The sequence below is a fragment of the Gallinula chloropus genome, assembly GCF_964237585.1.
Source record: "Gallinula chloropus genome assembly, chromosome: 1".
Lineage (NCBI taxonomy): Eukaryota > Metazoa > Chordata > Aves > Gruiformes > Rallidae > Gallinula > Gallinula chloropus.
In genome coordinates this window covers 100,877,902-100,900,502 of record NC_140085.1, presented here as the reverse complement: position 1 = coordinate 100,900,502, position 22,601 = coordinate 100,877,902, and the positions used below count along the sequence as shown (strand labels likewise).

Below are 22,601 nucleotides of genomic sequence, written 5' to 3'. Positions count from 1 at the left end.
CCTTTTCTAAACTTACTATGCTCTGTCCTAAATCTCATTCGGCTTCCACCCTCACTTGTGCTACTAGAATGCTGTTCCAGCACCTCCTTCCCTGCTCTGTTGCTTAGAAACCTTCTGATTTCCAACCTAAACTCATTCACGACCAATTTATATCTATTTATTCTTGTGCCACATTGTCCTTTAGCTTCTGTAGCTCTCCGCTCTCTGCTAGCACTTACTCTCCCAACCCCCAATTCCTGAAAGTATTTATAGGCAGCAAATCTCTCCTCTCTTAACCTTTGTTCTGCCAGACTAAGTAACTGAGCTTCCCTACAGTACTCACCCCGCAGGCACATCACCCCACATTTTAATTACTTCGGGTAGCTGCACTAGCACGAAGTTCAGTGCAAAATAATTAACGTAGAAGGTCTTGCACCCGTGCCTCCCCTGTTTTCAAATCAGCTCAAATGAGTCTCTGCAGTCACTTCTGTGACCGGTAAGTAAACGTACTCTTGGCCAAGAGATGCCCTCCGGCTCTGCGATCACCTCGCTGCCTTATCCTTGCACCTGTTCCAGGCTGGATCTCTCTCGAATGAGGGTGAGCAGCACCCCCCACACACATACTACTCTGCTGGGGTCTCCCATCTTCTTAGATGACATTAATGTCACTGCAGGTGGAAATGCTGCTACATCCTGAAAGTCCACTTTGCCCTTTTTTACCCCCCACACCGCATCACTGGTCCCTCCTCCTTTTGTGACCTTCACTCAGGCCTTTCCCCCTTCTTGATTCTGCCAGGTAGGAGCTCCCAAGCTCCGAGGGACTCCTGCCTCCCTCTGAGCAACACATTCCTAGAGCGTGACTTTGCACCCTCTGGTTCAACCTCACCTCGATCGCTCCAGTCGCAACGAGCCTTCAGCTCTCCTGGCGCTGAAATCCACCTCTGCCCTGACACCACCTCCCAGCTTTGCTCCCTCAGCAGATTTCATTAGCATTTCTACTTTCAGTGCCAAAGTAATTAACACAAGTATTTTAAAAGATCAGTCCTAAGAGCAATCTTTGAGCAGCCTCATGGATAATTTCCCTTCAGCCTAGGAGGGAACTGGTGTCTCAGTTCTGTTAGTCTCTTGCTCACTTGAGGATTCCTCTAATAATTCCTGTCTTCTTCAGCCAAATACTCTCCACTAATTTGCTTCCTCTGGGACACCGTATCATAGGCCTTACTGAAGTCCAGGTAGATAAGGTCTCCTCTTTCCTTTACTGAAAGGGTAAGGAATGTTACCTTAAGGAAGTCAGTTACTTTTGATTACAAGACGGTACATGTTGTCCTATTTTTCTCCTTTTTTCATTTCTCCTTTCCTTCGAAATCCATTCCATAGCATCATAAACTGCTGAGACCTGCAAGCTGCACATGGCAAGCTGTCAGCTGTTCTCCTCATTCCCACTCTCTGGGGGAGCATCCTCTTCCACTTGCTCTCCTCACTCAAGTCTCACAAGTTTTGCATAGCAGTCTCTTGGGGAGGGGAGGAAAAATCCTTCTTCCCAGCTTACTGGTGGGCAAAACAGCTATTTCTCTAGCTGCAGAACTGGAGAAGCTGCCGTGACACCTCTGCTTTTACCTTGACACCTCTGTTTTTACCTGAGGAGGGTACAGTAGGGAAGGAGGACAACACATTGGTTGAGGCATCCATGCATCTCTGCTCACCTTCCTGTCTTTTGCCTCCCAATCTGCCTTCATGGTTTCCCTTCTGTGCATCAAATTCAAGCAGCTGCCACCACCAAAAAAAAAAAAAAAAGCCCATTAACAGTTACTTTGTGCATAGTGCATGTATTGGACAGAAACCTTCTGCCCCGATTCATTCAACAGATCTGGACTGTACCTGCATGATTCAAAGATTATAGAAGAATAGGGATGCCGCTCAGGAACAGTAGTGGGATGGGAAACAGAAAGGAGCGAGCAGGGAGAAGAATCAGACCTGGTCCCCCTGCGTGTACTGCCAAGTGTCAGCCACACAGGGAGGGATTACATTTCAGACCGCTTTCCCACAGGAACTCTCTCTCTGTAGCGCATGAGAAACACTTGACAAGCCTTTGCTAGCCTATCCCAAAGCCACCTGTGAGCTAGGTCTGTATTATTAACACCTTTTTCTGGATACTTCTGTGATGAAGTCCTTGGCAGTTTCATTGGTGTAAAATCAACAGGACTTTACATCATAATGCTTTACAGAAATTACTCCAGAAAGATGAAAGAACACAGTGATACTCTCCTTTTTCTCACAGGTGTACATTTGCCAGGCAGGAGAGGGAAAAACAACTCCAGAAACATTGTCGTTTTCTTTGAAATCCCAGGCGGCCTTTCAGTGAAGTTAGAAACAAAGCAGCAAACGACCACGGGTTTCTTACTGAGATACTGTGGGAATTCACTGTGCACAACATGCCCTGCACTAATCACCAGTGAGGACTCAACTCTCTAGAAAAGGAGTTGCATTCTTCACCTCAGAGTGAGGGCCCGCAGAGGACGTGCCTCCAGAGGCAGCCTCTGTGCAGCACTGTCCCTGTGGGGGCTGGCGTTCAACCTTGTGGCTGAAGGGAGCCCTAAATGAGTGGGAGAACGATGATGAGGTTTGAAGAGTCTGCCAGCCCCGTGCTTTGGTCTCCGGACTGCTTTTACTTCATGATCTATGCTGGCTGCCACATAAGGCAAATATGTTCTGGATGGGAGATGTCCAGCATGGGAAGGGTCACTTGGAGGGACACACAGCGGATCTTGTGCGCAGGAAGACAGATCTCAGGGTAGCAGAGTCTCCTGCACAAACCTCAGTCCCCAGACACTGGTCCTGTGAAGGGCAGCCTGTACCAAAGCCAGAAGGCATTTCTGTTCACCCTCCCCTCTGAGGCCTGATGTGCAGGAATCAGAGCCCCCACATGACATGTACATGAAACACAAGAAACTTGGACACTTGCCGTGCCAGAAGGCATTTGTTAGGAAGGCCCAAAAGCTCATGCTTGTGTGTCTGTAGGGAGTTGGGGCGGGTGTCAAGAAACACCTCTCCCGGCAGGCCAGTTATTATCTATTCATCAGTAAGGGGGCCTGCGAACCCCAACCCCCCCTGGGAAGCATCAGGTGCTCTTTGGGACAAAGTTCCAGCTATGCCAGGCCCCTGGCCCAAGCCTGGTGAGCAAGTCCAGTGTTATTCGGAGAGGTGGAGGACGCTGCTCCACATCAACTCTGATTTGCCTGATTAAGCTCACGTGAGTCAGAAAAATACCCTTCGTCCCTGTCCTGCACAGGAGGGTCTGGCTGGTGTAACAGTGGGGCAGCCCTGTCTCTCCTTGTTCAAGGAACAAGTTATCTGGAGGAGGAGGAGGTGCGAGGAACAGCGGCAACGGCAACTGGAAGGGACAGTGCAAAGCCAGCAGAGAGTGCATCCTGTCGGCATGGGGAGGGTGGCACAGGGAGAGGCTGAGAATGGAGAGGGAGGAATGAGATCCATGGTCTTTAAAGGAAAAACAACAGGAAACTAGGTTTGAAAATAGAAAGATTAAGCTGGAGGGGGTGGGAGAGACGAGAAAAGTAGGTGAAGAAAGAAGAGGGAGAAAGGCAGAGAAAGGCAGTGGGGAAGACAGAAAGTGACACAGAAAGGGGGTGGAGAAAAAGAGAGGAAGAGAGAGAGAACCGTATTAAAGGAATAAAACCAAGCAACTGAGAAGAGCAAGGAGTCCAACTCAACCACAGAAAGGGAAAGTGCTAAAGCAAGGAAAGGAGACAGAGGACAAGACACTGGAAATCAGGTAAGTAACCATGAGGGGGAAATACCAGAACTGCAACAGCATCGATGGGAGATCAAGCTGTAACACTCAAGGGGAAAACAGCATGGGGGAGAGAGGAGGACTTGCTGAGGCAGGAAAAGTAGGATGGCTAAAAATTAGTTAGGAAATTTACTTTTTCTCTCAATTTCTCTCCAGAATATTCCCAGTAGTAGCAAGACAGGCTTGGGACACTTTAAAAATTAAGCTCTTTTTGGCGCAGGCAGCTACAGAGATGACAAGGGAGCCTCCCCACAACCAACACGGAGACCGATAGATTTCGGTGTCCGGGAGAGCAGGCTGAGAGCCCCCAGTATCCTCACAGACAGCATAACCTGCAAATTGCAGTTTCTGTCAGGCCCCATTTCAGCGTGCTGTCAGGCTGCTCCGGGGAGAGTGGTGAAGGGAACTCTTACCTATGACAGGCTCTCAGGGTATAAACACTTGATCAAGTGTCGGCATGAACCTCCTATACTCCAGAGCACGCAAGATGGTTTCAAAATATTGCACTTTTTTTCTTTTTGCTTGAGAGTACTGTGTCCTGGCTGGGCTGTGACAGGAGCCTGGGAATGTAACTGCAATGTAGAGAAGTGCCTCGCTCGTACCTCCCGGTCACCCCGTACCGCTCTCGCCGGGAAGGGAATGCCTTTCTTCTCCACCCCGACACTGCCCAGGGCAGCCTCAGCAGAGAGGCACGCAGACCTAGAGGGACAAATGCCCTCTCCCACTAGTGGCTGCTGCCTCTTTTTATTTTCCTTCCTAAGTTTGTTGGGGTTTTTTTTTCCCCCTTTTCTGCACTTGGAGAAATTAATGGAAGGCATTTCCATAATTTCATACTTGTCGCACTGCCACCACCAGTCTGAAATAGCCTGGGCTGAAAGCACAGCACCCCCACCCATCCACCTGGAAAGAAGCAACGGCAGCCTGTGTAAAGGTTGCCTGATAATTGCCACCTCCGATCCACAGCGACTCCTTTGGTTTCCTACCCAGGGTCATTTTGCTGACCATTTGTCATGCCTAACGAGCCTGATGGCACTCTGATTTTAACAAACTGAGGCAGTGCCTCTATCCCTGAAGTACTGTAAAAATGCATCAGAGGATCGTGTAAGCAGCATTGCTGGACAAACCTCAGCTAAAAGAAATCATGGGCTGAACAAGCCTTAATCATCGAACTCTTCCTCCATGCTAATAAACCTGTCAAAATACCTTGGTGAAGCAGTATGCATGAGAGGTTTTCCTTACTGCTGCTTCTCTTTAAGGCTAAAGAACTTAATGTATGTAATATATGTGTGCATATGCAGCTAGGAGTGGGTTAAACTGTTATTCAGAAGCCTCACAGTATTCAGTATTTGCAGCAGAAGCCCCACCACCACAATAAACAAAACAAAACAAAAATCTGCATTTGCTGGTCTTTTTCAAAATCTTCTCCAAGATGAGCACAGATTTCTAACTTGCTCCCTTTCCTTGGGAGCAGAACAGTAATTTAGGAGAATTTCCAAGGCTTCAGATTTTAAAATACTAATCAGGCTCCAGTCACTCGGGAACTATGTTAAGTATTCCAGCTACTACAGCTATTGGGGGTTGTTGGGTTTGGGTTTTTGATCGGGGTTTTTCAGTGGGTTTTTCTTCTCCCCCTCCCCCCCCTTCAATAGTATATATTATGACAATATTTCAGTGTTACGGGTTTGCACGTGAAAAATTTAAACCTTGCCAGAAAATACAGAACTCCATACCCCAGCCCCTCTCCTCTTTCTGACCTTCAGACAGCTTTCACACATCCTGCACGTTTGCCCTTGTTTTCTGACTTATCTCGCAGCATTGAAAATAGACGAGAAGGAATGAGTAATTCAGCACTATACCGTGTCATTAGGGAGCACATTTCAGAGCCTGCTCCACACCTCGGGTGCTGTTGTATGAGGCACGAGGACAGAGGCTTAAAATAAGAAACAGTTCCCAGGAGGCACCAGAGAAACCTCAGTCTTTGGGATAAGAATTCATAAAGAGGGATAAAAAAATAAAATAGAAAAAAAACCCCAATCCCCACACATCAATTTTGTGGCTACTGATAAGCAACAGGCAGATCTCTCTGAACAATACTCTAGCACGTCAGCTCTCTCCTGAAACACAGAAAGATTCATGCCACAGAGTAAGTAATGAGTAAGGATGTGCGTGCCTCTCAGTCTCCAGCGTATCTTTAAAGAGGGGTCAGAGGTTTTTCATGTAAGAACTAAGGGGTTTACACTTACATTTCCATCTTTCCTCATTATCTTTGTCGTTATGGACATGCCTTGAGAACAGTTGAGAATTTCCATACGAAACTCCTCTCCTTTAGAAGCAGAAGCGCTGATCGGTGCCTGGGTCAGGGCACAGGGTCGCCGGGGGAGCGAAGCAGTCCCGCGAGGGAGACCGCTGCAGAGCTCCAGGGTCTTTGGCAGCATTCAGATGTCTAGTGAAGGCAGTGAACAGCGGGGTGGAAAAGAACCCTGTCTCCAGTTTAAAACCAGACAAAGCTATCCAAGAGGGGTGGGGGTTAGTTCTTGCTTCTTACCCCAACTTTCTCTGTCATGATGGGGCAAATCACTTAAGCCATATTTCTTCACAAATGCCCCCTTGGTGGTGTCTCTCATCTTCTGGAGGACGTCTGACTTCTAGATGTGTTCCAACTAGTGGCAGTGATAAATTCTCCCACTCCAGCATTAACCAGACAGAGCTCTGCTTTGAACATATGTTACATAGTGCCAAGTACGCTGAAAAAAAAAAAAAAAAGCCCAATTAGCAGCATCACCAAACAGCTTCCAAAATTAATGAACTTTTTTCATCTTAATCACTCGCCGCCTTAGTTCCTCAGCTGTAAAGTTGATCTAATACTATCTCCTCACCTCCAGGTGGTAATGAAAATAAGTAAAGTAATGATTGTGAAACAATCAGATATTGTTGTGATGAAAGCCATAGGAAAACCCATGAGGAAACTAATAATTCTGTCTTTAGAACTGGACTTGAATGATGTACAGTAAATGAGGCACAGGCCACCCACGGAACAATGAGAAGAAAACAAAACATTGAATAGCTGCTGTTCAAGAAAGCTCCGGGCAGGCTGGCACAGAACAAGGCAGGCATCCTGTGCAAAGAATGAGGTGACAATGTGAGGATGTGGTTAAGGACTCGAAGCTATGAGGCACAGGCACAAAGAGATTGAATTAAGATTACAGAGAACAGTAACTCCAGCATTTCCTAACTCCCTACTGCCGCTGTTTTGTAAAAGTAATATTGGCTGGTTTTAAGGGGGAGGGGGAAGATGCCTGTATATATATGTACATACACTGAGTCTATAAACTGACCAACTCACATGCTGCAGCCAGGCTTTGCCCTGAGTGAGAAATTAAATCCTTGAGGCAAGGATGCAGCAATGAGGCTGGAGCGCGAGGAGAATCCTACAGACTTCTGGAAAGGAGGAAGAAATTAGATTTGACAAGGTAGTACTAAGTGGAAAGTAGATAGTTACAGAAAATTTCCCCTTTCTAAGGCTGAAAGCATTAGCAATCTGGGTGCTGGAGAGAGTTAAGTGGCCAAAATTGCCAAAAAGCTGAGGGGAGGCTCTGCAAAAGGGAGAGTGACTGTAGGAGAGTAACAGGAACGTGACAGGTGGGGAGACACTGTGGGGAGAGGAGGGAAGAAAAGATGGGAAAAGTATGAATGAGAGCCCTCTCTTTCTCTCACTACTATACTATTTCAACAGTATAACAAGTTGCATCACGTGCAGTCTATGAACCAGCCTCAAATAACATGGACAGGATTGGGCTGCTGTATCAGACCCACTGTGATGCATCCCATCACCTCCATGCCTCCTTATACCAACTTCCTGCAGGGCTTAAGATCAGCTTCTCTCAGCAGATCTCAGGAGCTGCTTCAGTACAACAGTCCCCAAATTTCCCAGCATGTTTCTGTTTTCCAGAGCTCCCTCTGCCCTGTTTGGCTGTCCTCTTGCCTGCCCCATTTGGCATCACAGCTATTAACACAGTGATAGGTGCTTTATATATATATATATATAATACATTTATATATATATAAATATATATATTTATATATAATAAATTTATTATATATATATATATATAATAAATTCACATAGGAAAGATAAAGAAATTGTAAAGAGCACCAAAGTGCTGTAATCCTGAACTGGATGCTCTTCATCCTGTGCGCTAAGGAGTAAGCTTTGCAGCATTTTCATCAGAGAAAGAATTGGTGGGGCTTTCCTAGCAAGAAGCACACGTGACCCTTTATTCATCTCGTCTCAAGTCATTTTGTTGTATTTGTTGAGCTGTGTAAGGCCCACGCTTCTCCAGGGCTCAGAGATAATCCCAAGAGAATTAGAGGGTGCTTCCTGCATGCAAAATGTCAGCCTGGATACCACTATCATGTAACTGTTTGATGCAGGCTTTTCAACTGCAGTAAGACACATTTATTGCTCAGCTCTACTCGCTTTAGTTCAAGATCTTTTCTGTTCTCAGTCTCCTGCATCTGCATCAGGCAGACCTTGGCCCTAACGCCTGGAGATGTGATAGCAGAATTTGACCCTGACCAAGGAGAGGAAAAAGCATGAGGTGGTCTGGAGAGACAAGTAATAAAAATCCAGCTAACTGGGAGTCTGCAGCTTCCCACCACCACTTCAGATGGAAATATTCTACATAATACTGTCACCTCCATGTGTGTAACACATTCCTGATGTACACACTTGGAGGTGTTGAGTGATCTCCCTCTGTCTGTGTGCGTCAGGGCGGGTGTGTGTTCAGGAGGTGACGGGTCATTCAACTCCCTTATCTTCTCACACACTCTCATTTTTGTGAACTCTGAGATTTTCTGCATTTGGAGAGGAGGGGGAAAGCACAGCACAGCGCATGAAGGAGTAACAAGCTGTCTGCAAGCGCAAGCAGGGCCGGCGGTCTGGATGCTGGCATGGGTCTTCCATAAATCCCAGTGAATGCAGGAGGAGCAGAGAGATGAGAAACATTGGATGGCTGCCTTCTGGGACAGGAGCCGTTAGCGTGGAGCTCTGCCTTTCCCATGAAATTTGAGCACTGGAGTCAAAGTCACGCTCCCCGATACTGATCTAGCACAGGACTTTTAGCCCAAGGAGCTAGAAGGGAAACTATGCAAACATGTCAGACTTCTTTTTTTCATATACATCATATATATAAATCATAAAGAAGTACAAGCCTATGTAGTCCTGATTCATGCACAAGTTTGGCTAAAGAACTGGCCCATTTCAGGCAGAAGCTTATAAGCACACGCATGCACATATGAAGCCAGAGGGATGGTGCTGGGACAGCAACGCCTAACCAGTCACTGCTGTCCTACTCTATATGCACATGAAGGAGACAACATCAGTAAATGGTGAACTTCTAAAAACATACAGGCAGAGGTAGGCTTTAGCACTGATTTATGTCACAAAGCTCTGAAAAGACTCTGGAAGTCAAAGCATCACACCTGGACAGGGCATTTCTAACTTGATTCATCTTCTAGTGCTGTAAGCTGTGTACCCCCCAAAAATGCTTCCTGGCAACAAAGGACCATTGTATATATACACTGAAAAGACTGCTTCTTCCTTTTGGGCACTGACCACAACTGTGCGCTCTGCCAGTAATAACAAGATGTTCATCTCTTAGAACAGCACAAATCCCCCACCCCCAAAACCACCTCAAAACCCCTCTGGTTCTGCCAGGTGTACCTGCTGTGGAAGGGTAGCACAAGAAGGATTTCTTTCAGGTGAGCAAGACCGTATTGTCCCAGGGCACAGGAGAGAAGGGCTGTGGTCTGTGGAAGCAGAGGTTCTTGTGCCATAGCAGCAGCCTCGTGTCACTGTCCCCAAGCCTAAGAGGTAGTGCTGTGTAGAAAAAAGGACACAAGTTTGCAAGTCACAGCCCCTGAGCTCTGTCCCCACGCTGCTGCTAACACAGCAACCTCAAGCAAGCCGTTTGCCCTTTCCATACCCCAGTGATCACCACCTGCGAGATAAAGACGACAGCGTCTGCACTGCGCAGGATGCTGCGAGGCTGGACTACTGCTAATACTACTGGTACTGCTACTACTCACCGGAGGTTAAAGATCCTTAAGAGACGTGCACATCTGCAGAGCAAAGCAGCAGCAACTAACCCACAGCGCAGAGCTGAAGGCATCCTTCCCGTGTGTCTGCCGGCACCGCTCAGGTCCGGCTGCAGCCTGGCAGTTGTCAACATATGGAAAAGGATTTCTGCCCCCCTCCCCCAAAGGAGCTGTCTCTTGTGCCACATGTTCATCTGGCCCTGCTAGGAGGTGACACAGGCTGAGGAAGGAAGGCCACACACTATTCATAGGCACTGGCCATGCCAGAGCTGGCCTGGGCACCCCACTGCATGGGGCTGTCCCTTCTCACGTGCCCAGTGACTAAAGGAGGTGGCTGCCTCCCCATTCATGAGCTCAGAAGAGATGGATCTGCTGTGTGGCCTCCACACACTGCCCCATGTCACAACATCTTGGGCCTCAGCCTTCTAAGTCACAGATACAATCAGATACACACATCTGTATGCAACTGCACAAACCACACAGGCAGATGGGGCAAAACACAACGGCCTTGACTTTGTTACTTCCCCCTCTGCTCGGGAAGCACCTTCCCTCACGAGAAAGGGCCTTCCTCGGAGAGCTGCTCCCTGTGCCTTGGACCTGCCAAGGGGAAGAGGTGAGCCCAGCGAGGGAGAGCAGAAACAGTATCATAATCAGGCTCTCCACTTTATTTTAGAAACATCCTGCAGAGATGACGACCTCCTGTCACCTTCCTTGTGGGAAAAGTTAGCATGAAGTGTCAAGCTCAGCTATTTATACCACTGCTGATAGTCATGCCTGTCTTCTGAAGAGGGGAAAACTCTCTTTCTAAAGCTTTATGGGGAAATAAACTCATATAAAGAAAAGGACTGCACAAGAACAGCCTTCCAGCCTCTTCAGGGTGAATTTCCAAGCTGTGTCCCAAAGCCCCTGCTGCTCTATCCAGAACAAGAGCACTGGCCAGAGCAAGCAGCAGCGATGCAAAACGCTCGCCTGCCATTCAGAGCACACAGCATCACAAAGAGGATGGGCTCAACTGCTCTGAGTGATGAGCACTTTCCCTCACACAGAAAAAGATAGCAAAACCCAAAAAACAAACAAACAAACAAAAAGGACAATGTAGAGCAGCCCAGCCTGGCGCGCTGGCAGGTGCCATCTCCGTCAGGGTATTTTTATCAAGGAATTTGGCAGTCACGAGGCAGCCCGGGGCTGGACAGACTCCATTCCTGGCCTGCACTGTGATATTCATTTTTCCCCAGCTTCAACAGCGTTTCAGGTGATGATTAAGCTGGGACAATCGCGTCGCTGGGCTTGAGCCAGACCACGCTGGCCTTTGTCACACACGCACTTCCCGGCACTGAGGTCCCATGACTGTGCAGAGCTCCCTTGTTGACCCAACAGAACCCTGGCAGCCAGAAGCACAGCCAGGCAGTGGCACAGCCCCACAGCTCTGCATGAATATGCATGACTCTGCTATCAAGACAGTCAGCTATCAGGTGCTGAGACCCCATGAAGATACCCAGAGGTGGTTTTTTGCAGAGTCACACCAGAGTGAGACAAGATTTGTCTGACTGAGTCCAAACCAGGAATATAAAAGGCCACAGATGCTCACGCGCCGAGAGGTCAAAGCATGAGGGGACAGTGTCAGTCTGGGAATGAGGAAAGGGAACTGCATGGAAAATTCCCCAGAATAGCAAAGCCCCGAGGAGAAAGGCTAGGTCAGAGGCAATCCTTCGTAGCCAGGAAAAGCTGTCAGGAGGTGACAGCAATCCTTCTTTGCTTGCTGGCAGCGGAGAGCTAGGTGCTCTCTTCTGCTCTAGGAGGCCCTTGAATGGCCATTGCGAGAGTAGCTCACTTCTAACTAAAACCCATCTCAGCCAAAAACACTGTGCAAGGCAGGAAACCCCTTCTCTTGGTACTCAATACCAGCTTTCCTGTGGCTGCCGGCCCCCTTGCAGCAGCCACCCGTGTCTCTGTGGGGCTGTAGCAGAAGGGGGGGGGACAGCATGCAGGGCTTGTGGCAGCCCCTCCTTTACAGAGCCTGCGCAGGAGAGACACCAGCAGGAAGGGCAGGGGGAACAGCCCCGATATCTTGCTATTGCTGCCAGCCTTGGATCCATCTGAATATTTTCCTTTTGGAAAATATTGTGCAGGTGTGAGGCAGGTAAATCACTCTCACATCCATTAACATTTTTTAATTTCTGGGCTCCTCAAACTCAAGTTTGCCAACTTTCTGTTATGCACTCACTGATTTTTACAATTTGCAAGTGCCCAGGTGCCCCTGCCCTGGGGAAAATGAGCCCTACTAAAACCCCAAACTAGCTGCACATGGTAGACCCCATGGGAAGAGGTGCTCAGCCTGTGATCTCACATGCACATGGTGGGGAGGAAAACTCCTCCTTGGCACAGCCAGGGAGAACTGCATTCATTTTTATTTCTCCCAACAAGCAAGGTGAAACAACAAAATGCAGCTGTCAGCTGGCAACCGCAGAAGCAAGAGTGGCACCTGCGAACACCACAAACTCACCTGGAAAAATGGGGACACGCGCCATCGTTCATGCTGTTTTGGAAAGAATATTCCACACCTACAGTTGTGCTGTGCTGTATTGGCTGGGATGCACCTGCACAGTTAACTGTAGGCAGCTGGCTGCCTTGTCTGCACTCTGGAAAAATTTGTTTTTAAAATCCTGATTTCAATGCAGCCCCCTGTAAGTGGTTTTTTCCCATTGCTGATTTATCCGCCTGCATGCAACCCCCTGGAGCCCACAGAACGAAGCCATGGGCTAATTTCTGCAGAAGGCAGTACCTGCACCAAAGCCTTTTCAGAAGATCAGGCAGACCCACAGAGCCACCAGTTTTTATCTGTGCAGACAAAGATGAGTCTGAGAATCTGTCTGTTTTCTGTGTTGCTGCCCCTGCGGTTCTGGGCTGGCAGCAGAGGAAAGCTGCAGCCTGCTCTGAGCAGCCCCCGGGATCTCACCACCGGCGTGACTGCAGCATGCAGCATGCCTGCCAGAGCAGGGCAGCGCCAAAGCCCACCATCTGCGTCCTGGACAGCCCCTTCTCCCCCCTCACACTGCTTCTCACTCAGTGGGGGGGCAGCAAGCGGTCACCTCCCCGTCTCCCTACCTGGGCAACCCGCACCTTTCCTCAGGGCAGCCCCCAGCAGCGCCAGGAGTTTTAGGGATTTGACTTTCAATCTCTGACCCATCCATCCCCGCAGATGGACACCGGCAAGGGCAGAAATCGTTGTGTGAGCTGCTAGGTTAAATTATATCCCACACATACCCAGAGAAGGGGATATTGTTCCCTTAACAAGCGTCTGTCTCTCTTCCCCAGGTTTTGCTCGCAGGAAATCCCCACAATATTGCTGCAGTAAATCCTCAGCGTTTAACCGTGTCTGCTCTCCACAGCCTCCTCTGTACAGTTAAAGTAATTGGCTCTTAAAGACAAGACAAGGGATGATAAAGAAGGAGAGTTAATACTTCTGTTCCCTACAGCTTTGGGATTTACCTTGTCTAGGGCCTTTAATATTTCATTATTATGATTATTAAGTTTTCTATTTATTTATTAAAAGGATATTTTCAAAAAGAGTGACTGTGGGAGAACATTATCTCCAAGGTAATACCGTGCACTTTTATAGCACCTAGCCCTTAACTCTCACAACAAGGGAGAGCTTTGCTGTGCCCCAGGAAGGCAAGCACAGCAAGCATAACTGGATCAAACAATTGCTCAGGCACTCCCACAGAACCCCATAAAAGTTGGATTAAACCCACAGTCCTCTTTTCATCCAGGGGGTTAAGTGATTTGACAAGAAACAGTCTGTCAGAGTCAGAAACAAAACTGAAGCAGGCTCTCCTACACCCTCGCATTGCAATCTTACTACCAGCCCACCAAATCTTTCCTCTCATCAGACCACCTAACAAGGAGCAGTTCCCAGGAGCTGCTCATCCTTGGGAGACATTTCAAAGGAGGCTTTTCACAGAATCATAGAACCTCTAAAGTTGGAAAAGACCTCTAAAATCATCAAGTCCAACCACCTATCCAATACCACCACGTCAACTAAGATATTTTCTTTGCCTGTGCCATTTGAACCATGAATTTTGTCTCAGAGCTTAAGAGGAGTGAGCGAGTCCCAGCATATAGATGTTGAAGCAGTTCCCTCTGAGAAGCATGACAGGGTGGCAGCAGATCAGTTTTACAGGACTGGCATAGTTCACCGAAGCCTTTACACTCCCCAAAACATTTGCAGCTTGTAAACAAAACGCTTGCAACTGGAGACAGTGCAAAATTGAAGCAAAACCTACAGGCAAGGGGCAGGTGGGGAGCAGGAGAGGTTCCTCTGCTTTTCTCTCAGTGGTGGTATCGAGCTTGGAAGTGAAGCCCAGAGCTGTGAGCGCTTTCAAGTCCCAGTTGTTGGTGCAGGTATTACACAAAGGTGACAGATCAAAGTGCCAAGGCATGCTCAGACCAAGCTGTAGACTCTAGTCTTACCTCCCAGGGGATCAGCCCATCAAGGATTCCCCAGAGCACAGTTCAAAGGCAGATGAATGCTGCTTTAACTGCACAGTCCACAGAGGATGCGATATGCAGACCACAGTGAAAAGACTTTCTGAACCAGGAAAACAAAGTGGCTCACACTCAGAGTTTTGGGAGGCTGCTTAACAGGTTGTAGTTGGATTATGCTAAAAAGATCACTTTTCATTTCAGTAGCTGAAAACAACCCCAAAAGGCCCCATCAACCCACACTGTTTTCAGCAAACCAGATCTCGTTCACTTCGGATCAAATATAAAACATTTCCTTTGACACAAACCAAACCATCTCGCTCTGTGCATTCTCAGTTAGGCACTTCCTAACCCTCCTTAGAATCACTCTCTTCTATTTTCTCCCACAGAGGCTGAACCCGGTCCTGCCTTCGAATCTTCTCACCCCTCCTGGTGAGCAGAAATGGGAGACTGGAGTTTCTTGGGAGAGTTCCTCGAAGAGGTCCACAAACACTCCACAGTGGTGGGGAAAGTCTGGTTGACTGTGCTCTTCATCTTCCGGATGCTGGTGCTGGGCACAGCAGCTGAGTCCTCCTGGGGGGATGAGCAGTCTGACTTCATGTGCGACACCCAGCAGCCTGGCTGTGAAAACGTCTGCTATGACAAGGCTTTCCCCATCTCCCATGTCCGGTTTTGGGTCCTCCAGATCATCTTTGTCTCCACCCCATCTCTGGTGTACATGGGCCACGCGATGCACACCGTGCGAATGGAGGAGAAGAGGAAGATGAAGGAGGCCGAATTAGAGGCCCAGGAGATGAAAAACAACGGTGACACATACTACCAGCAGAAGTGCCCCGTGGCAGAGAAAGCTGAGCTGTCTTGCTGGGATGAATCAGGAGGCAAAATCATACTCAGGGGAAGTCTCCTCAACACCTACGTCTACAGCATTTTGATTCGCACCGCCATGGAAGTGGCCTTCATTGTGGGACAGTACATCCTGTACGGGATCTTCCTGGAGACCCTGTATATCTGCCAGCGGGCACCTTGCCCCCACCCTGTCAACTGCTACGTGTCCCGTCCCACGGAGAAGAACGTGTTCATCGTCTTCATGCTGGCTGTGGCGGTGCTCTCCCTGTTCCTCAGCCTGGCCGAGCTGTACCACCTGGGCTGGAAGAAAGCCAAAGAGAGGTGCTCCCGGTCCTACAAGGCCAGCCCCAGCGCAGCCCCCGCCAGACTGGAGTCCGCCCCGCAAGCAGAAAGGGCCCAGATGTACACTCCCCCACCAGACTTCAACCAGTGCCTGTCAAGCCCCGACAGGAAGTTCATCAGCCCCTTCAGCAACAAGATGGCCTCCCAGCAGAACACCGCCAACTTTGCCACCGAGAGGGTCCACGGCCAGGAGGATGCTGCTGGTGAAGGCCCCTTCCTTAAATCCAGCTACGTGGAGAGCCCGGAGGTGGCCAACGAGTGTGGGGCACCCGCTTTCCCCGAGAACTACTTCAATGAGAAGCGCCGGCTCAGCAAGGCCAGCCGTGCCAGCAGCAAGGCAAGGTCAGATGATCTGTCCGTGTGACCTGCCTCTGGGAGGGACGAGGGGGAGGAGCAGTCTCAGCACTCAGTAAAAACTTCTGCAGAGGGGACCCCAGGCTCTCACCACTAATCTTTTCAGTGAGCATCAGCGCGACACTGCAGACTGCACCCCTCACAGCTTACGGCAGGGGCAGCCACCCGGAGACACACGCTGAGAAGCGGCACAGACCTTGAGGTGCAGGTCTCAGCCACATTTTCATCATGGGACCCATAGGGATTGAAGACTCGCCATCCTCAGCACGGCAGAGCACAGGCCAGCGGACTCCTGAGGCTGCCCAGAGGGTGTCCACTGCGACACTGCATTCAGCAGACCGACTGAACCTCAACCCCCTTGCATCTTCTTTGGTGTCTACTCAATATTTACTACTATGTCAGCCTGGCCTTTATTCTGAGCTGCAGCTTCTCTCAGCTGCAGGGAGCAGAAACTCACCAGTAGACTTTCCAAACGACAGACCTTATGTGCTTTGTCCTCGCTCTTTCTGACCCTCCCTTTTCTCTACCTGAGCCCAGGTATTTTAGACAAGTTTACCTATACAGTAAATCCTACTTGAATTTTTTGACACTGTATATAGCTCTTCCACATAGATAAGGACATGGTGCCTCATGTCTAACATAGGAATCCTTTCCTTATTCCTAAGCCAGCACAGCAGACTGGCCCTGGGGCCCAGGGATATCACTGGGATGATCAGTTGATGAAGACTAGGGAATTTTCACAAGATACTTCTGTCATCAATTCTGAGCAAGACGCCCATAAACAGTAATAGAGGCTCTCCTCTGAGAACAACTACCTTACTAGTAAAAAAGGAAGAATTACTGCATGAAATCAAAGTGAATTTTCCCCTTTTGAAAATCATCTTTCAAGCAACATGATTGCTGCTGAGAAGCTGCTTTTAGCTGCCAACCAGAGGGGGGGAACCCAAAATCCTCTGTTTACCTGCAAAAGAGGTACAGCCTATGTCTTCTCCCTCTAACCTAACAAAACACTTCAGCATCTTTTGCAAAGAGCAAGAGTCCTCTCCAGGTCCTGCACATCATTCAGGCCTTGGCTGCTCTCCCAAGCCTGCCAGCCAGTGCAAGCAGAGATATTTGCCCTCTCAGCAAGTCCCTGTCCTGCCATCAGGTCATCTTCACCTCCACTCCATCCCTAGCACATACAGCATAACAAACCACAAGTGGACCAGCTCTTTCCACCAGCGTAGCCTTTCAGAGCAGCCCTTTGGGCCCAACACTGCACAGCAAGTCTGGTGGGCAGGATGTGCAGGCAGCTCCAACTCCAGACATATTCTCTCACTGTAGAGCTGGCATCCCTCCTTTAAGGAGAACTGCTAAACAAAGCTATGCTGCTCCTTGTTGTTTACCCCTCACTGCCCTTTCAGGCACAAGCCACGGCTTCCCAACTTCAGCCTGTGTGAGCGAATGGCCTGGGACCAACTTAGGAGGGGACTGAGCCATTCCCTCTCTTAGGCACTGCTGAAAGGGGCCGTGAATCCTTGCTCCTGATACACAGTTGGCTTTGGTACAGTTCCCCAAACATATACATACATACTCACTCACACACACAGGGGTGGGGGGGAGGGAAACATTTTTTTTGTTTGTAAGGTGTTGTTTGGGGTTTTTTTTTTATATATGTGTATTTTTTAATCCTGAAAATACATGTGTGCTCTCCTTAATGTGAGATTTTAGTCAAACATGCCTAGGTTTCTCCTAATAAAGTTCTAACCCCATCTCTCCTTTGTTGATGTTTCTCCTCTCACGTGGCTGGGAACGAGCCGCTTGCACCGATCAGGCGGCCTGCCAGCCCCTGCCGCTCAGCGATCACAAAAGTTCCCATTGCCCAGAGTGGCAGGGATGAGGGGAGGGCTCAGCCAGGGGGATAAATAATAAACACTGGGAAATGACTGATGGGCTCTCAGAAACCCCCTCCAGCTCCCCCGCCTGCCTCTGAATTACAACAAGGAAGACTGGGAAGAGCTGGCCAGTGAGCAGAACCTCCATCCTCTTCTGACAGAAACACTCCCTCCTTGCATCCTCTAGCACACATGTACCTGGAGCAACTGCCTGCAATGCAAGGCCAACTCGGCAGGTAAAGGGCAGCAAAACCTGTCCCCTGAGCATCTGATGGCTCATCAGTGCAGCAACAGGGCCCTGGAAGGCTTTTTAAAAAGCAAGGTCTTGAGAGACACTGAGAATTCACTACTAAGCATCTCTGCAGAGAGTCCCTGTGGGTACTCCGTGCTCTTTAAGATGTAGTTGTCCAGCCCAAGGAATACCCTCTCTTCCCTGGCTGATGCCTGTCCTCTGAACTTCATCCCTTGCTCCCACTTTCTAACTTTCACAGGCTCCCTCCTTCCGACCTCGGATCCCCCTGTCCACCCAAAGGAAGTGCCCTTCCTTCCTTTATCCACACAATCTCCCATCCCATGGGACTCTGCAGGATGGGAAGCTGGAGACCAATAAAACACTGGGTCCCAGCAAGGAGCCTGAGAGGGGGCATAAAGAATTAAACTGGAATTTGATGAGGATACCAGTACAAGGCCCTTTAACTGTGTTAAAGACTGCAGGGACCACTTAAGATCAAAGGACCCTTGGTTTGGGGGTTTTCAGCCCATAAAGGAAGATGCTAGGGGACTAGAACATCTCTCTTACAAAGAGAGGCTGATGGACTTGGGACTCCTTAGCCTAGAGAAGACAAGACTGAGGGGAGAATCTTGTCAATGCTTTTAAATACCTGAGGGGTGAGTGTCAGGAGGACAGGGTCAGTCTTTTTTCAGTGGTGCCCAGTGACAGGACAAGAGGCAATGGGCACAAACTTGAATATAGGAAGTTCCACCGAAGCATGAGGAGGAACTTTGCTGTGAGGGTGACAGAGCACTGGCACAGGCTGCCCAGAGAGGCTGTGGAGTCTCCACCTCTGGAGACATTCAAAACCCACCTGGACGCTGTCCTGAGCAGCCTGCTCTAGGTGATCCTGCTCTGGCAGGGGAATTGGACTAGATGATCTCCAGAGGTGTCTTCCAAACCCTATTCTGCTGTGATTCAGCAATGCCATGGGAGAACCCACAGCCACAAAACACATCAAGGAGGCAGGATTACCCCTGCAGACCTGGCACAGGCACAGCCCAGAGCATGCCTGTCCCTTAGTGTGCCATCTCACCAGGAGAAATACACAAGGAGTAAGCTTATTAAAGCATATTCACAGCAGATCACCCCCTCTTGAAATACCTGGCTACTGAGCAACATCACTGTTTTGTAGGACCACTCAAGCACTAACCCTGGCCTTGTTCAATAAACCATTATTGGTTTGTAACAAGCCATAGCCTAAACTTTAAAACCTTCATGCTACAGACACTTGGAAATATTTGTCCTTCTGCTGGAAAGCAAGGCATAGCCGAAAAATGAGGATAAGGATCTCCCCTATGCCATTTCAGACCCCTACAATGCACACATTCACAAGCGGTGTTTTGCTGTTCTCTGAGCCCACAGGAGTACAGCCATCCCAGCTCTCTGCCTCCCAGCCCAGAGAATAGTCTCATCAAAGCAGATCCTCTCTCCCTGACACCCGTTTCTTAATGCCTCCCCAGTTCTGTCTTCTAGGTGTAAGAAGTGGGGAATACTTGATGGACAGGTGTTTGCGCTGGCTGACGGAGCATAAACTTGTGATTCCTGGGACCCGCTGTCAAGGTGGCCAGGCTGTCACACCACAACAGGAGCACACACACTCCAGCCAGCAAGCAGAGAGGCTGGCCCATCATTTCAGAGAGATTATGTATTTATTGCTTTGTACCAGATGGATGGAGGGACAATCTTACAGCTGAGACCTAAATCAAGGTTATTTATGAAATTCAGCCCTAGGGTAGGCACTCAATCTTTAAATGGCAGCATTACATAGACAATGCTCTGAGGTGGAAGCAAGAAAACACATGAGAACTTCTCATTCTGCTCCTGTCCCTCTTTTCTCCAGAGTCATACCTGCTGGGGTCCTCAGCCTCTCGAAACCAAACTCTCCAACAGGAGCTGGGGACAGCATTTAACACCCCCAGTTGTCTCCTTGGTCAGCAGACCTCAAACCATTTTGGCATCGCCTCCTCTAACTGGTGCCTGAAGGAGCCAGTTCGGACCCACAGCCCTGTGCTGACCAGCTGCTGAGCCTAAGATAGGAGAACAGGGAAACGTGAGTCTCCCCAAGCTCTTAAACCAGAAATGCTTCATCCTATAAAAGGAAAAGCTATATTTAAAAAAATGCATAGAATGCCAAAACTAACAAAGTAATGGACTGAGACAAGGTCGTGCATGTAGTTCCTTCTCCTCTCTCCAAACAGCACAGTGGGATGGCTGAGTGGGCCAAGAGGCAAATGAGGGAGAAACCAAGAAAAGTACTTAAAGTAATGGCTGATCTAGAGCCCATGGGTCAGGCAAGTTGCTTCCTCTTTCAGAATACGTGAGAGAGGCAACGCTCAAGCAAGCTCAAAGCTGGTAGAGATTGAAGCCTTAAGAGGGGAAGAGTAAAAAGATGCCACACCATCTCCCCTCAATCACTTTTCCACGAATTATTACTGAGGCCAAGGAATTAAGAAGATTCAAAAAACAAATAATAAAAGCACTGTGTGTTCACAGGAACATGCTTGACTGGACTCCAAAGGGCTGAAATACAGAAAAAAAAAAGCAGAAATTCACAAAGTCAGCATAGCATAGCATAGCAGAGAGCCTGAGGGACAGCAGTGGCAAGCACTGAGGACCACCAGCATCAGCAGGAGCCATGGAGCCACAGCTCTCCTGCCTCTACTGCTCCCACTGTGCCCCCAGGAAGGCCCAGGCAGGCACAAGGGGCACTGCTGGCCCCAGGGGAGCCCCCTCTGCCACTGCTGTTCCCCTGGGAAGCTCTCGGCCACATCGCAGCATGGCCAAAGGGATGCCCAGGGTCTTAAGGAACCCAGGTTCAGAAGGAGAATCAAGGTACAGACAGTACACCACCTCTCTCTTTCTGGGCCCAAGAGTAACTGACACCCAGTTTTCTACTCAACCAAGCAAGGAAGAATGACTTGAAGAACCGGCATGAAGCTGAGAGGCAGCTGAAGGGATATTGCATCACCAATTCAATCATATCCCACCACTGGCTTTCCCTGCTCAGTAAAGCTCCCAGGGAAGTCTGATGCTTTTCTCCCAACCTGGTGAATGATGGATCACCAGGTGCACAAAAATCAGAATTTTCCCAGTAGCAAAAACGTTAACAGAAAAGGGCAGCGGTGCCTTTTCAAATAAATAGATAGACAGGTAACCCAAGCAAACAACAAAATCAGACAGCCCCTCTCCAGAGCTATAATATTAAGCTGGAAGTTGTTAAAGATTGGGGAAAGGGGAGCAGGGGGAAGGAGGAGAAAGCAATACCTGTGCAATATAGAGTGTGGAGCTCCATACTGCCTTCACATCACATTCAGCTCTCAGAGCTGAAAGAGCTGGTCAAGCTACAAGGAGCTTCCAGCTGTGATGAAGACTGGTTTGCAGTGAGAAACATTTGGAGAGGGACCAGTCAACTCCTACCTTTCGGAGTCAGGTGAGAACTCAGCCTCTTCTCTCTTTCCCCACTAAGACCTCTAACTGCCCTGAAGAACTTTGTCGCCTCGTCCCGGCAGGGATTACGGGAGGGATGCTGTGCAGGGCTGATGCCAGCCTTTGCACCCACCTGTGAATGAAGCCCAGCACCTCAGTCATTAGGTTACCCACTGCAGCAGAGGCACAGGCAGACTGAAAACAAGAATGGAGAGTGGCAGCTTCTTCAAGTAAACTTTTTAGGAGGAAAAACTGTGGCTGCAGTGCAAATCTAATAGCTTTGCTTTTGCCTGAAGTGTTCATTGCTTACATGGTCTAGATGATTAAAGGTCTTTCTGTCTGGGGACCACGGGGATTTTAATACTATATATCTATATATAAATAAAAATAACATTGTCATTAAAATTTGATGACAGAAAGAGCAAACAGGTTTATGCCACTCACTCTAGCCAAATAATGCAGAAACGCTTCACTGTGCCTCCAGAGAACATCGGTCTGCATTCTTTAAAATGAGTTTGCTGAGACCACATTCACATACCACCCCTGGTTTCCCACAGACATTTGAGCAATTGAGTTTGACGGGCAACAGAGTTCTCAGAAAGCAACTGTCAGTCATGGAAACTAAATTTTAAATTCATAGGGGCCGATATCCACCCCAGAGGCAGCCCCGTGTTCCTCCAGCCATCAGGAAGCACAAAACAACGTTGCATAACCAATCCTGCCAATCACAAGCCAAACAACGCTCCTCCACCAGAGAATATGTGCAATAACACACACCAGAATGTGTTTTTTTAAGACAGTTATGTGTTAGATCAGTACTAAAAAAACCATCTGAGAGAACCATGATATACTGGTGATCAACTCAGATGTGGTTTTATCCCGCTCCCAGTAACCCCTATAGACATGGCTGGGAACCCTCGATGTCCATGCAGGAACCTCACAGCAGGATGTCCAGAAGACCCCAATTTCCTGGCTGCTCACAAAGGTCCCACGGGAAGGTTTGAGCCCTACAGCAGCTTCTCCACCTGAAAGCTTTTCACCGCTCCGTGCTCCCACATAGAGGGTTTTGTCATCCCCTCCAAGCCCCAGCACTTCCCAAGAACCAAAGTAGTAGAAGCAC

The 22,601-nt window shown here is 48.8% G+C and overlaps 1 protein-coding gene across 1 annotated transcript; it reads left to right on the top strand.

Annotated features, from left to right (window-relative positions):
* Positions 1-14,807: 14,807 nt before the first annotated feature.
* On the top strand, positions 14,808-15,995 carry GJA5 (gap junction protein alpha 5; the record flags this gene model as incomplete). The annotated part of the gene is made up of 1 exon (XM_084263706.1): positions 14,808-15,995. One exon carries the CDS (start codon positions 14,808-14,810, stop codon positions 15,915-15,917), a length of 1,110 nt encoding a protein of 369 aa, XP_084119832.1. The 3' UTR covers positions 15,918-15,995.
* Positions 15,996-22,601: the final 6,606 nt, after the last annotated feature.